This window comes from Herpailurus yagouaroundi, unplaced genomic scaffold (assembly GCF_014898765.1).
Source record: "Herpailurus yagouaroundi ecotype Mexico unplaced genomic scaffold, PumYag 29, whole genome shotgun sequence".
Classification (NCBI taxonomy): domain Eukaryota; kingdom Metazoa; phylum Chordata; class Mammalia; order Carnivora; family Felidae; genus Herpailurus; species Herpailurus yagouaroundi.
The window spans coordinates 42,352,007-42,366,363 of record NW_024412377.1 but is presented as its reverse complement, the minus strand read 5'-3'; the positions used below and the strand labels follow the sequence as shown (position 1 = coordinate 42,366,363).

Genomic DNA, 14,357 nt, shown 5'->3' with positions numbered 1-14,357 from the left:
AGGACCCCTATCAGCAGAAGCCACAACGTGGGACTGAACATAATAGTCTTGTGCCCAGCATACAGCAGGTGCTTACTAAATGTTTCACACTGCTTTGGGGGAACTTGAAGACAGTGGGAAAGGAGGAAAGGGGTCCTGGACCAGGGGTCTGAATACCAACTTGCTGTGTGACCATGGGAGAGTCCCCTCCCTGCTCTGGGCCTCAGTTTCCCCATAGTTGTACTTGACGGTCACTACGGGCCTTTCTACTCAAACTGTCGATGACCTAAGACCCTCCCCAGCTCAACACGCTCTGATTTTCCACCTGAGTCTTGTCAGGCCCAGGAACCTCAGCGCCAAGGTGAGGAGCCCAAGATAGGTGAGCATAGCTGGGCTTCACACACCCCATGAAATCTCAGCCTGAGTTAGGGACACCTGCTTTCAGTAACTTGTGAGGTCTGGACTCCTTCGAGAAGGTGATAAAAGCTGAGACCTTCTCCCCGGAAAACTGCAATTTCATGTGCACATTCCCACATTCCACGTATACTCACACAGACGGCATTTAACTTTTGCTGGCAGGGGGAGGGGGGGGCGTCAACCGGTCCAAACTGTATGGAGGGCCATCTGGAAATATCTGTCTAAACTGAAAACTCAGGTAGCTGTAGACCCAGAGATTCCATTTCTAGAAATTCATCCACTTGGACGTGGCAAAGGCCTGTCCGGGACACTGACGGAAGCAGTATTAACAGTAAGAGCTGGAACTATGTCAGTTTCCACCAACTTGGGGACGAGTAAAGTAAGCAGTGGCACATCCTCACAAAAGAACATTAGGTAGCTAACAAAAAGTATGGAGCAGAGCCACCTGTGCTCATCTGAGTTTTCAAGACACCCAGTTCCCTGAGAAAAGGTGCAGAGCAGCATATAACGTAGGCTCCCTTTTGTAGTAAAAAAAAAAAAAAAAGAAAAAAGGTGGAAGAGGAAAGTCACCAAACGGATAGGTAACCATGGTTACCTCCAGGAAAGGAGAACGCAGTTGTGAGATGGGTAAGGAGGTTTTGCTTTTAACTCTCCACATCTCCTGCTTGAATTTTTACTGTGTATGCAGGTATAACCTTAAGGAAAACGTTTTCACACGTAATTTCAAGAGCTGACTAATCACGGAGGCCAATCCATAAAATGCCAAAGGACCTACGGGGTGCAAGTGGAGCCTCCATGGTTAGGCCAGCCGTACAGGTGGGAAAGGTGAGGCCCCGTCTAGGCTGCCCGCTGGGCACCCCTGCTGTCCGAGATGCACGGACACCCCTGCCGGATCGGGAGCTGGTTCCCCTGCACCCACCACCCCTGCAACCACACGCCATATCCCAGGCCACGGCCATCACTTCAGTTAGAAGCAGGTTCTCACCAGTGAGAGCTCGTCCACCTCAGGCGCTGAGGCCTGGGGCCTCTCCAGGGAGGGGCTGGGACTGGGGGGTGCAGATGAGGGGGCAGGCGAAGCTGAAGTACAGGATGGTGCGTCTCCACCGTCCAGGGCCGGGAAGGCGGCCAGACCCACGTCGTCTTCGGGGATGTCGTCCAGGGTCTTGGTGAGTGCTGCCAGGAGAGCTTCATTCTCGCTGTCGATTATCTGAAGTGAGGAGCACGGGCGGAGCAGAGAGGGACACAGTTAGCCAATGCCTTGGGCTCCGCACACGCAGCACCGTCACCCCTCTGCCAATCCCCTCCCATCCTTCCCCAGTCATCAGATGGCTCAGCGTTGCCGGGATAGCAGATGCCGAAGAAATATGTTATCGACTCCAGGAATCACAGAAGTTTGCGAGCAGGCAGCAGGTGATGCTGGAAGGAGCCTTGCCCTGGGAGCCCCGCTCCTAACTCTGCTGCTCATCAGTGTGCAACCTTGGGCACAGGGCTGTCCACCTGAGACACCTGGCCCCTTTACCAAGGACAGCAGCTCTACACCACGGCCTCCCACATCCAACTCCTGGGACGCAGCCCCCAGCCCCTGAAGCTGGTCTCTCTGCCTCTGAGAACAGCATCCACCACAGCGTCCCAGCCCCTCTGACTCTGGGGCCCAGGCAGGCAGCGTATACGCTGGAAGCTTCAGGGTTGGCCATGACAATGACAACCACCGCAATGAGAAAACCACTACGATTGCCCAGAGGGTTTCCAGGCCTTGCTCACCGCTCAAGAGTGGTCAGGAGCTTGGGCTCTGGAGCTGGGGTTGAATCCCAGATCCCACACTTACCAGCTGTGGGTGCTTAGGCAAGAGCGAGGAACAGAAAGGCTTCGTGAACATTGCCTCAGGTAAACCTTATAATAACCTCTACCAGGGGAGCGCTACTCTGATCTCCATTTTGCAATTGGGGAAACTGAGGATCGTGGAGGTTGAACAAGGTGTCCAGGGTCACATAGCAGATCCGGGACAGAGGCAGGACTTCCACCATGACATACATGAGCCAAGACTCTTGCTTTTCTGATGGCTAAGATCTGTAATGACACGGGTCAGCATGGATGCTCCCAGACCACCCGCAGACACCAGCCCAGCAGCCCCCATGCCCAGAGGCCCTGGCGTGTGGCCACCACACTGCTTCTAGGTGAGCGAGGCACCTCGCTCGTTTAGTAAACCCTGGTTGCTGGGCCTGTCCTGGCAGGAGGCACATTCTGTCACATGATGCCCCCGCCAGCACTCGTTCCCATCCCAGGTCAGGCTGTTTATCCTTTCTTCAGGAAGTGCATCTGAAATATGCATCTCGTGACGGCCCTTTGGCTGCACTAAATCTGTTCCAGCCCTTGCAACTGGAGCAGCAGCTGAGTAACTCGAAGGGGGGACATGGGGAGGAGAGAACAAACGCATTTGTAATTTTTGGAACAGAGCTAAAATAAAAGAAAGGTCAAAAGGAGGTTTTCACTGGGCCTGACCCAGGCCCTGGGGAGTGTGTGTGGGGGTGGGGGGAGTGACACACAAGGGCAGATCCAGGCCTGTGGACTCTGGCTCGAGAATGTGATGGGGCTCACTCGACTGCTCCCCACGCCCCCCACCCGCTGCCACCACCCTCAGGCCAGAGCCCCCCGTATTCCCAGAGTGATCTGTCTAGCCCAGCAGGGAGTTCAGACCTTGCAACCGGGGACCCAATGACCACTCTTGGGGCTGACCACCTGGGGCTCTGCCACCATAGGGTGATTGTGGCCAAACAGCTTCTCTCTTCTAAGCCTTGTGGTTTTTCCTGCAAAATGGGAAGACATGATTCCTGCCCCCACCCCCACCCTAACTGTCTGCTTAGGAAGGCCGTGCTGGGAAGCAGTGCTAGAAATGCTCCCTAGGGTGCTCCCAGGCCTAGCTCAGCGCCTGGGGCAGGCGGCTTCCAGGCAGATCTACGGAGGAGAAGAATGAATGCACCAAACAATGACTTCTGGCCACAGGGCGAGACTCAGATCTTCGTCTCAAAGGAGAGACTCTAAGAAGGAAGTTATTCAGAAATGATGTCATCGGCACTGGATGGAGAGAGAGTTCCCTTTCTCACAGGGACAACGGCCAAATGTCCAGAGATACTATGAACTATCACAAATATCAGAGCTGGATCCCTCAGGGCTCCTGTAGTGATGACCAGAAATGTTAAACATGCGGCCCACATGCCCCGCCTCCCCCCATATCACTAACCAATTGTGGCCTTCGTTCCTTCCACACCAAAATCTTTCTTAACACGGCCCTCTAGGCAATGACTACCATTCCCCATTTCCTCATGAGGAAACCTATTCGCCATTCATTTTGAGGGGACAGGCGGGGAATGAAAGTCCAGGAAACAGACTTGTCAAGGTCACACAGCAAGTCAGAGCAGGGGCGGGGGGGTGGGGGGGAGTGGGGGGGGTGGTCAAGGACTCACTACGTGCCAGGCACCACGCAAAAATGAATACAACATGGCAAAGACCTCAAGAAGCACCCAACAGGCTTCAAATCAAAATGAGTGACAAAAGGCCTCCTCCCTCTCCTCAGCCCTTCCTGGGCCGCTCCAGCTCGGGGAAAGGCTGTTCTGCCCGCAGCATCCATCAGTGCTAAGGGTAATACATCACCGGGGGCCGTGCCACCCTCTCCTCTTCCCGGGCCCATTGGCCAGGCTCTCCCCACTCCGCTTGGAAGTAGAGTGCAAATTAATGGAGAGTTAATCAGCGGAGGAAAGGATATTAATAGACTCAGCCCCACCCCAGCCTTCCTGAGCGGCTCTCAAGCTAGAGGAAAAGGAGTCTTCAAGAAATCTGAGGGGAAAGTGCTTCACTTTGAAGGCCCAGGAGGGCCTGGAAGGAATGACACAGAACAGCATTTCTTTCTTTTTTTTTTTTTTTTTTTAATTTTTTTTTTTTTCAACGTTTATTTATTTTTGGGACAGAGAGAGACAGAGCATGAACAGGGGAGGGGCAGAGAGAGAGGGAGACACAGAACCGGAAACAGGCTCCAGGCTCTGAGCCATCAGCCCAGGGCCCGACGGGGGCTCGAACTCACGGACCGCGAGATCGTGACCTGAGCTGAAGTCGGACGCTTAACCGACTGCGCCACCCAGGCGCCCCCAGAACAGCATTTCTGTCACAAGGGCCACAGAACACTCAAAAATCCCCCCCCCCCCCCCCCGTCCAGGGGGCTCGACTAGGGTACAGAAAACCCAGGGTATCAGTTTTTCTGCCTTTTTGTCCAGCAGTAGGCCCATATATTTCACCAGAGCCTAAAAGGACATGGTGACCCTCTCTCCAGCAGATGAAGAATTACTGATGGAATCCACATCCCTTCTTTATTCCTTGCATGGGGAAACCAAGGCCCAGGCTCAGGGCCCAAGACCACGCAGCAAACTGATAAAGCAACCAAATGCTTGCTTCCTCCAAAATTAATTAGTGATGGTTATGGCCCTGGCCCTAGGACTCTGGGAACACAGAAAAATGGAAGACACCATCTCTGCCCCCCCATCCCACCCCCTGCCGTTAACACTGTTAAAGTGGCTTGTCCCCCACATTCCTAGTCTATCTCCATAGAAATGGTGCCATTTGACTGGGGAAACACAACTCTGACACAGGAGCAGGGCTCTAGGATTCCCACTGGTCAAATGAGAAAACTGAGCTTGTGGCCGATGGAGAACCCACGATGCCAGCTTGAGGTTTTTGGAATGGGCCACGCCCGGCCCTTGGCAGGGAAGAAAGTATCACAATCGGTTCCTTCATTCAACACACGTGATCGAGTCCTTACAATGCACGAGGGCCCCAGAGACTAATCAGATGCCGTTTGTCCTCAAGGAGCTCAGAGTCTAAAGGACACATAGAGACACTAGCATACATGTGCCCGCACAGGCGCACACAAGATGGGAGCCCAGGAGAGGAAGTAACTCACCGAGGGGGCGACATGAGAGCTGGCACTGAAGGAATTACTCATCTGATCGGCGTTTATTAAGCCCTGAGAAAGTGCCAGGCTCTGTGCAGCGTGCTAGAAATGCACGGTGCCATCGTGGCCCCCACGGTCATGGGATTTATGACGTGTGTGTGGCAGGGGGGTCAGGTGCTGATCACAGAATCACACCCATAGGGACGCACCGGTGGGCAGTGGGTGCAACTGGCCTGGGACTGGGAGAGCGGGCGGGGTGTGCAGACCATGACAGGGAGAGGGGCTGGGTGGGCAGAATTTGGCCAGAGCCCTATCTGTCTGTGAGGGTTTTCTGGCTTCCTTGCTGGGCTGGGAGCCCTGGGGCCACATCAGGCTCACTTGCATCCAAGACCATTTCATGCACACAGAGAGGCTTTTCCTGACCAGCCAGTCTTCAGATCCTTTTCTCACACCTGGCTCATTCCTTTCATGCCCATGTCACAATGACCACAATTTCTGTGTTAACTGATCTGGGGTCAGTTTTCTCTCTACACTGTACACAGCACAGTGCCTGATGCACAGAAGGAGTTTCCATTTCTAGAAAGAAAGCTACAACACGTCAGGAGTCTATGAGATGGTGCTCGTGACACGTCAGCATGGCATTTGACACCCAGCACATTATTGTTATTATTATTATTATATCGCCAGACAGGCATGGGGAGCTAGAGCCTCTCCCCCAAGTCTTTATAGGGGAGCATATTTCAAGGAAAGAATAATAAATCTGGATGTCCCCATCAGTCCACTTCAACGTGGTCAATTTTATTAATTATGTATGTACGTATGTATTTTGAGAGAGAGAGAGAGAGAGAGAGAGAGAGAGAGAGCACGAACAGGGGAGGCACTGAGAAAGAGGGAGACAGAGAATCCCAAGCAGGCTCCACACTGTCAGCGCAGAGCCCGATGCGGGGCTCAAACTCTTGAACCGCGAGATCATGCCCTGAGCCAAAACCAAGAGTCAATAATTAACCGACTGAGCCACCCAGGCGCCCCAACAACACGGTCAATCTTATTTCACATATTACCCTCCAGGCCACACACCTACACACGCAAATGCATGCGAACAAATAGAACTTGTTTTATTTTGATGCAAATCCCAGACATCATTATTATTCCATATGAGAGGGCTTCTTAAAGGAAATGTCACCCATCATGTGCCCCCAAGACTGGACACAGAGCACACAAGGTGAGAGGCATTGAAATGCACAGCAATTCTCAGCACTGCCTCTTTTTTTTTTTTTTTAACTTTTTAAATTTATTTTTGAGAGACAGAGAGAGAGAGATAGAGCATGAATGGGGAAGGGACACAGAGAGAGAGAGACACACACACAGAACTTGAAGCAGGCTCTAGGCTCTGAGCTGTTAGCACAGAGCCCAACGCGGGGCTTGAACCATGAACTGCGAGATCATGACCGGAGCTGAAGTCGGATGGATGCTCAACAGACTGAGCCACCCAGGCGCCCGCCTCTTTTTTTTAAAGAAGTCTCTAGGCTCCAATTGGAAAATGAAGATAACTGTACCTGGTCTAAGAGTTGTTAGGAGAATTAAATGAGTTAACACACAACAGGGACAGTCCTGCCTCAGAGCAGTTGTTCAATACATGTGAGTCACCTCCATTATGGCATCGCCGTGGTTATCAAGCCCTGGCTCGGGAGGCAGGCAGACTGGGTTTGCATGTAGCTTAGCTTCTGACTAGGTAAATCGCCCTAGGCATGTGACTTAACTTCCCCAAGCCTCAGTTTCCTCATGTATAAAATGGGTTCAGAATCACACCTGCCTCACAGGGTAGGGATGAGAATTCAGTGAGATACTATAGGAAAGGGAGGTCTTGAAACCACCCAGGCCAACAGAGCGGCTCATTTCTGACTGGGCGGCACAGCAAGAGCGGCTCTTCCCAGCCCTCACCGTCCAAGAGGTGATAACAGGCTCGGCAAGGGGATGAGAACTGCCCAAGATCAAGGGCAGATCCAGGACGAGAGGCAGGGTCCCAAGAGCTTTGGTGGGAGATGAGACTTCTTTGCACGACCAAGTGCAAAAGAAGGTGGTGCAGGGCAGAGCCAGGCCTTCAGGAGTAGAGGGAGTCACGGCGAGGCTCGGAGAACGTACCTGGAAAAGCTCTGAGTCGTCGGGACTGTACTGGCTGGGTTCAGTCTCAGAGCTCTCCGGGCACCACTGCAGCTCCCCGAAGCAGGTGGCTGAGTCAAAGTCGCTGGCGTCCAGCTGGGAGAGGTCAAGCTCGGGAAAGTCAGCGCAGAGTTGCTCCTCCCCGGACCCTCCACCCTGAGGAGACAGGAAGGGAGGAAGCGAGTCAGAGCTGGGTCCAAGCACAGACCCTCTTGCCCATGGTGCTGCCAGCCTGGGCCTCGGGCAGCCCTTGGCCAAGGCCTGATTTTGCTATGAGACCAAGAAATGTGAAGGTAGGCCCCGACACTCTTGCAGCTGTTGAAAGTACCAGGAACCAAGCCAGGCCCTGGCAATACAAATCCTGCCCGCTGCTCTCTCCCCTCCTCCTTTGCACTCCTACACATCCCTCAACGCCTCTTTCCCATAGTACCTCCCTCCTCTTACCAAAACCGTTGTGTGCAAAACTTCATTAGAAGCTGCAAACAGAGACTCATTTGCATTACTGTCCCCAGCTGAAAGGGGTTTCTGGGATGCGATATTAATAATGAAACAAACAACAGCAGTAATAATGGCTGGCATTATTGAGCGATTACAATATTCTGGAGAAATACTCAGCCACAGTCTCAGGGATTTTACAGGTGGATGTGTGTCATGTCTAAGATGTGGAAGACTGCTCATCCGTGCACAACAGGGAAACAAAACTATCACCACCTGTGGCGTGGAACTGTTGAAAAGAACGAGGCAGACCTACACGCTCTCCAAGACACGTTAAATAGAAATGAAAACTAAATCATAGAAACTAAAAATCTAAAACGGGAACTAAATCATGAAAACTAAATCATATAGCGGGTCGAATATTAGCCCATAAAGAGGAAAAATCGAACGACACAATTCTTTCCGTATGATAGTGCATATGCAAATATACCGGAAAAGGTCTCCAAGGCTAAAAGCCACCTGACAGTGGTGGGTGGGGTAGAAGGGAGGCAGGGAGGACTGTGGCGACAGCACTGACTGAACCAGCGTTTCTCAACGTGTGGTCCCCAGGACCAGCAGTGTCGACACCACCTGGGACCGTGTTAGAAATAATGCAGATTCTCAGGCCTAAGCCCAGACTCACTGAATCAGAAGGTGAGGGCTTTCTCACCTGGCTCCCACATTTAACAACTACCAGTAGAAGGACAGAGAGACGGCCCAAGCTGGGAGGTGGACAGAAAGAGCACAGCACAGGCCTTGGGGTCCGGCAGACCCGAGTCATAATCCCCACTCGTCAGCTGTGAAACCTGGGGCAAGTTCTCTTTTTCCCTCTGAAACTCAACTGCCTTACCTATAGAATGGGACACCTCCTGCCTCATACAGTTAAGATTAAGTAAGGTGATATTATGGTCTGGCTCAGAAGGGGCTCAATAAATGGTAGCTAACAGTAATAATAGCAAGTAAGAATAATAATATGGGGCGCCTGGGTGGCTCAGTCGGTTAAGCGTTCAACTTCGGCTCAGGTCATGATCTTGCGGTTCGTGAGTTCGCACCCCGCATCGGGCTCTGTGCTGACAGCTCGGAGCCTGCAACCTGCTTCGGATTCTGTGTCTCCCTCTCTCTCTGCCCCTCCCCACTCTCGCTCTTTCTCTCAAAAACGAATAAACATTTAAAAAATCTTTTTGATTTAGAAAAAGATAAAGAAATAATAATAATAACAATGACAACAGTGTCTCATGGTGGGCAGAGAGGGTGGAGCTGCCTTAGAGAACAAAAAAACGCCTATGTGACACTTAAAAGAAATAGGTTTTGCACAGGCCTTTTCCTTAATTGTTCCCACTTACTAAGCCTCATAAATTATGAACAAATGTATATTATTAGCTCAACTTGACACAGGAAAAAGGCTTTTATCCGAATTTGGGTCAAATGTCTTAATTGGCGTTTTGCAAGAAGCCTGTATCCACAGGCAGCACCAGGGCCAGGTTCTCTCAAGTGGCTGGTCCCCTGCTCAGACTAGGGACCATGGTGCCCTGCGAGCCTCTGTCTCCAGGGACATCCCCCCCCCCCCCCCAGGATCATTCCAGGCCCCGCCCAACACCCTACTACTTCTGGTCATCACGCTCAGCTGCCCTGGCCGCAGGGAACACTCAGGCGGACTCTCAGCCTCCTCTGGCAGCTTCCTTCTCCTCTGTGTCCCGTCAGACTGTGCGGATGCGGCAGCCTTGCCTGTTCTAGATAGACGATCCGTTTGTTTTCAGTCCCTGGCTACCGCGAACACATCTGCAATATGTGTGCACAAGCCTTTGCGTGGACGTACGTTTTTAGTTCCCCTGGGTAAACATTTCGGAGTGGAATTGCTGGGTCATAAATGGATGTGACTTGATAAAACGACAAAATTGTTCTCCCAAATTGCCGTGCCACAGTACATGCTTATCAGCTGTGCTGAGAGCGCCGACTGTTCCACACCCTCCCCGGCACTGGGTGTTGTCACAGTCATTTTAATTTTAGCCACGCTAGTGAGTGCGTTCCCACATTTATTAAATGCTACTATGAGCCAGGCGCCGGGACATGGAGGCCTCAGTTGATTCCTTCACAAGTTGACATCTTCGCGGGGAAGAAAACACATGCATATTTGATTATAGGTTGGGTTAGTGCCACGAAGGAAACAGGCCAGGTGCACTGACGGAGGACAAGAGAGGGAGGCGAAGTCTCTGTTAGTGGGGGGGTCAGGAAAGGCTTCCTGGGAGAGCCGACATCCGAGTTGAGACTTGGAGAAGTCAGGCAGTGGAAGACGTGGGGAAGAACGTTCCAGGCGGAGGGGCAGCAAGGCAAAGACCCAAGTGCGGGCCAGGCCTAGAGCACGAGGCACCGACCAAAGGTTGGTGAGGCGGCAGCTCGGGGAGTGACGGGGGGGTGGGGGGGGGGATGGGGGAAGATGCCTTCAGAGAGGCAGGTGGAGGCCGGATCAGGTGGGGATTGGAAGGGATTTGGGTTTTACTCCAAGCGTGATGGGGGTGGGGCCAGCAGGGAAGCAGGCGGATGTGGCATCCAGGACAGGGGCAGGTGGCGGGGCTGGGAGGTACCACTCAGGCAGGCAGGGCGGGCGCACGGAGGGCCTGTGGAGTGGGAAGGAGGGCCAAAGCAGAGACACGTGAGTGCTGAACGTGCCGAATGGCTAGTGTCTCACTGCCCCTGGGGTCTCATTGGCCGGCAAAGCCCTCAGTGATGAGCTCCCTTGGGGAGTTCTCTCTATGTCCCGGATCCCTCTCATCCCTGTAACTCAGAGAAGCCACATCTGTAGGACTTGCTTCTTGAGGCCTAGAAACCCAGACTGGCGAGGAACCAGCCGCCCTGAGAGGCTGTCCAGGACAGTCACTGTGGACGATCTGGGAGTCAGAGGCCCCTTCACGAACCAGACGAAAGCTATGGACAGCTTTTAGGTTACCCATTAAATATGTCTGAGCCATGCGTGTGCGTGCAAGAAATTCATACTTCTAGGCCTTCACGAACGCAGCCTAAGGACTCCTGGCCAGCTGGCCTACCTCCTTCACTTTGCAGATATGGAAACTGAGGCCCAAAGAGGATAGTAGATTTGCTCAGGGTCATCCAGGGAGTGTCCTTCCCATCAAAACCATGCCACCTCCTTTACAAAACACCCATAAAATGGCAGTGACTGCTGCACTTATCGATTAGCCACAGCAGCTCGGCATACCCTAAGTATACCCAGGACACAAAAATAAAGAAACCTCAGCTTCGCGGCCTTGGCAATTAGGGCCGAGGCCACTCTCTAGCTAAAAACCCTTAAGCACTGCGTTAATAGTGATTTCTCTGGCCCTCTCCGTATTTGGAGAGGCTTTTGGAAGGGGTGCCTTGGGTGACCCAGTTCTCTTGGAAAGGTCTGACTTGAGGCCTCCTTGTTCCTTACCAGCCGTCTTCTGCGGGCCCCCCCTAGCAGAGCTGGGAGGTCACAGCACAGGACTGACTACAGCCACTGCTATTACTGAGCGCTTACCAAACGCCGAGGGCTGCACTAAGTACCTTATGCACATCCTCTCATCAGATTCCTAAAATAACCCTCCAGGGCAGATGTCATTGTCCCGTTACTAATCAGGAAACTCAGAGAGGGAGTCACTCTCATTAGTTGCCCAGGGCTGCTGTAACCAAGCGCCACAGGCTGGGTGGCTTCATTTTTTTTTTTAAGTTTATTTATTCCTTTTTGAGAGAGCCAGAGCAAGAAGGGGAGGGGCAGAGACAGGGGGGTGGGGGGGAGAAAGAGAGAATCCCAAGCAGGCTCAGTGCCGTCAGCACAGAGTCCAATCTCACAAACCACGACCCAAGCAGAAACCAAGAGTGGGACGCTTCACTGACTGAGCCACCCAGGTGTCGTTGGCTGGGTGGCTTAACCAACAGAAACGTTTTCTCTCCCAGCTCTGGAGGCTGGAAGGCTGAGCTCAGGGTGTTGGCAGGGGTGGCCCCTTCTGAGGCCACTCTTGTTGGCTTGTGAACGACCTTCTCCCTGTATGTCTTCCCACCGGCTCCCTCCCTCTGTGGGTGCCTGTCTCTGTGTCCACATTTCCCCTTTTGATAAGGACACCAGCCATGTTGGATTAGGGTCCATGCTAATGACCTCACTTGAACTAGATGACCTCTGTAAAGACCCTATCTCCAAATCAGGTCACATTCTCGAGGTACTAGAGGGTTAGGATTCACACATCATCTTTTGGAAGACACAGCTCCACCCACAGTACCCAGGGTCCCAGAAAGGCGAAGCTGAGATTCCAAGCCAAGTCTCTTTGTTCCCTGCAAAGCCTGTGTTTTTTTTACTTCTGAAAGTGAGAAGGAACATTCAAGACCATTTATTCCCATTGACAGATAGGAAGGTGGAGCTTCAGACAAGATCTGAGAAAGATCCAAGTCATGTGGCAGGTTCACGGCTGCACAGGAACAGGTGTGGGGCCACACACAGGACGTCTCGTGCATATGGCCCCCTCTGGTCTCCACTATTGGTCCGTTCACACCCCTGCCGGGGGATGCCCCTCTGGTCGCTGAGCCCTCTGTACCCATTCCCTCAGCAGCATCACACCCCTCATCTGAAAAGGCTGTGGCTGCCCTAAGCCAGGGAGATAAATGGCCCTAGCAGTGGATTAATGGTGTTTTGTACAGATTCACATAAGTGGCTTCATTGGAAGCCTGTGTATCTTGTTGGAAATCGATTCCCTGCTTAAGAAAGAATGCATCTTCAGGAAAAATTGGTGACTCCACTTTCCTGACTACAATCAGCAAATCGTCGAGCTTCGTCCCTGGCCCAGAGCACATTCTCGGAGTTACTGAGCAGAAGGAAGCAGGAAGGGGGAAAGAGGGAGACAGCAGTGACAGAGCTCGGGTTCTGGGTCTGTCCACATTCACTATGTGTCCTTTACCATGTGCGCGCTTCGCTATGTCACCTCCCCTCTCAGTTCCCACTGCCCCTCCTATTAAAGAGAACATCAAACAGACAGACTTTATGACCCCTCTTGCTCAATCAAGCATTTGACGCAATTCTGTACTAATCTAGTCTCTGAAACCCACATAGGCTTTCAGGAACTATCTAGGTAAAACTCGGCATTTAACTAGTAAATAAATGAATTAATGAATTTGCCGAAGGGGACCCAAAGGCGGAGCGAGAAATACTGTCTTGAAATGGAAAGAGGCTTAGACAAAGGTCGGGGCCCTGGCTTTGCTATTAATGCTAATCCTTTGAGGTCAGGACATAACTTTGGCCACTTCAGTTTCTCTTGAAGAAATGGGGATAGTAAAAAGCATCCTACCTCACAGGGTTCTTACAAAGATAAAGTAACATAGGTTGGGAGCCTAGCATGCATCAGACACCCCATGAATGGTAGTCAGAGATACAGCACCTACAGCTGACTTTCAAGTGACATTCACAGCTACGCTCTCATGGACACCTTCCCAAATGCAGGAGTGGTCAGTGGTCAGCATCTCCACTTAACTGATGGAAAAATAGGGGCTCTCAGAGGATCAATGCTTGAACTTGTCTTCTTACCCATCCCCTCAGTCCTTAAACCTACTGGTTAAACCGACTGGCTCTTCCAACCCTGTGTTCCTTCCACCTCCACCAGCTCCTGGATCCCAGTGTTATCATCACTCATGGTTTCAGCTGGAGGAACACCCTCGCTCTGACAGCCAGACTACACTGGCTGTCTCCAAGGCCTGCCTGGGATGGTGGGGAGCAGAGCCCCTACCCAGGCCTGACAGACCTGTTGACCACCATCTTGGATGCTCTAAGTATGGTACTTAGGCTGGCACCCTACTACCAGCTCAGAGCCTCCTCCACTGATAATAAGCTGTCTTTGACAGCCTGAGGCAAGTTTTCTCTTTTAAATTGCAATCGGGAATGCCCAGCCCGGCCACGAGAGCCGCTACGGTGGCGGGTACCCGGCAGTGAGGTCACCTTTCCTGCCTTCCTCACCATGGTGGACACCACTAACTGAACACAACTATACTTCCTGCTGAGCCCCACGCCTACTCAGAATGGAGCCTTAGCAGCCACTACTCATGAATCAGAACTGGCCTGGTCTAGATCTAGAACTCTGGGCCCATCCTCGCCTTCTACGAAGGACGTAAGGTTGGTATTCATAAAGTTCCTGCAAAGCCATTTCATTGCACACGTTTTCTTCCCCTCCCACCTCTGATGTGGCTGGCCTCCCACCCACCCCCCCTTCTTAATGGTGGCGGCCTCCTGATTTTTTCTTGGGGAAGCCGTCCCTCCCTGCCACCCAGACAGTCCAGGTAAGCACGGTCTAGCTAATTAAAATGCTTCATCCAGTGACCACAACAACTGCTTTAATTGGTTCAGAGGTGGATCACAGTGAACACCCAAGAATTCGCC

The 14,357-nt window shown here is 52.3% G+C and overlaps 1 protein-coding gene across 1 annotated transcript in view; it reads right to left on the bottom strand.

Moving 5' to 3' along the window:
- PPARGC1B (PPARG coactivator 1 beta) overlaps positions 1–14,357 on the bottom strand; it is a 112,403-nt gene that overhangs the window by 25,607 nt on the left and 72,439 nt on the right. Inside the window, 2 exon segments of the mRNA XM_040497430.1 lie at positions 1,382–1,603; positions 7,478–7,651. Coding sequence (XP_040353364.1) covers positions 1,382–1,603; positions 7,478–7,651 — 396 coding nt within the window.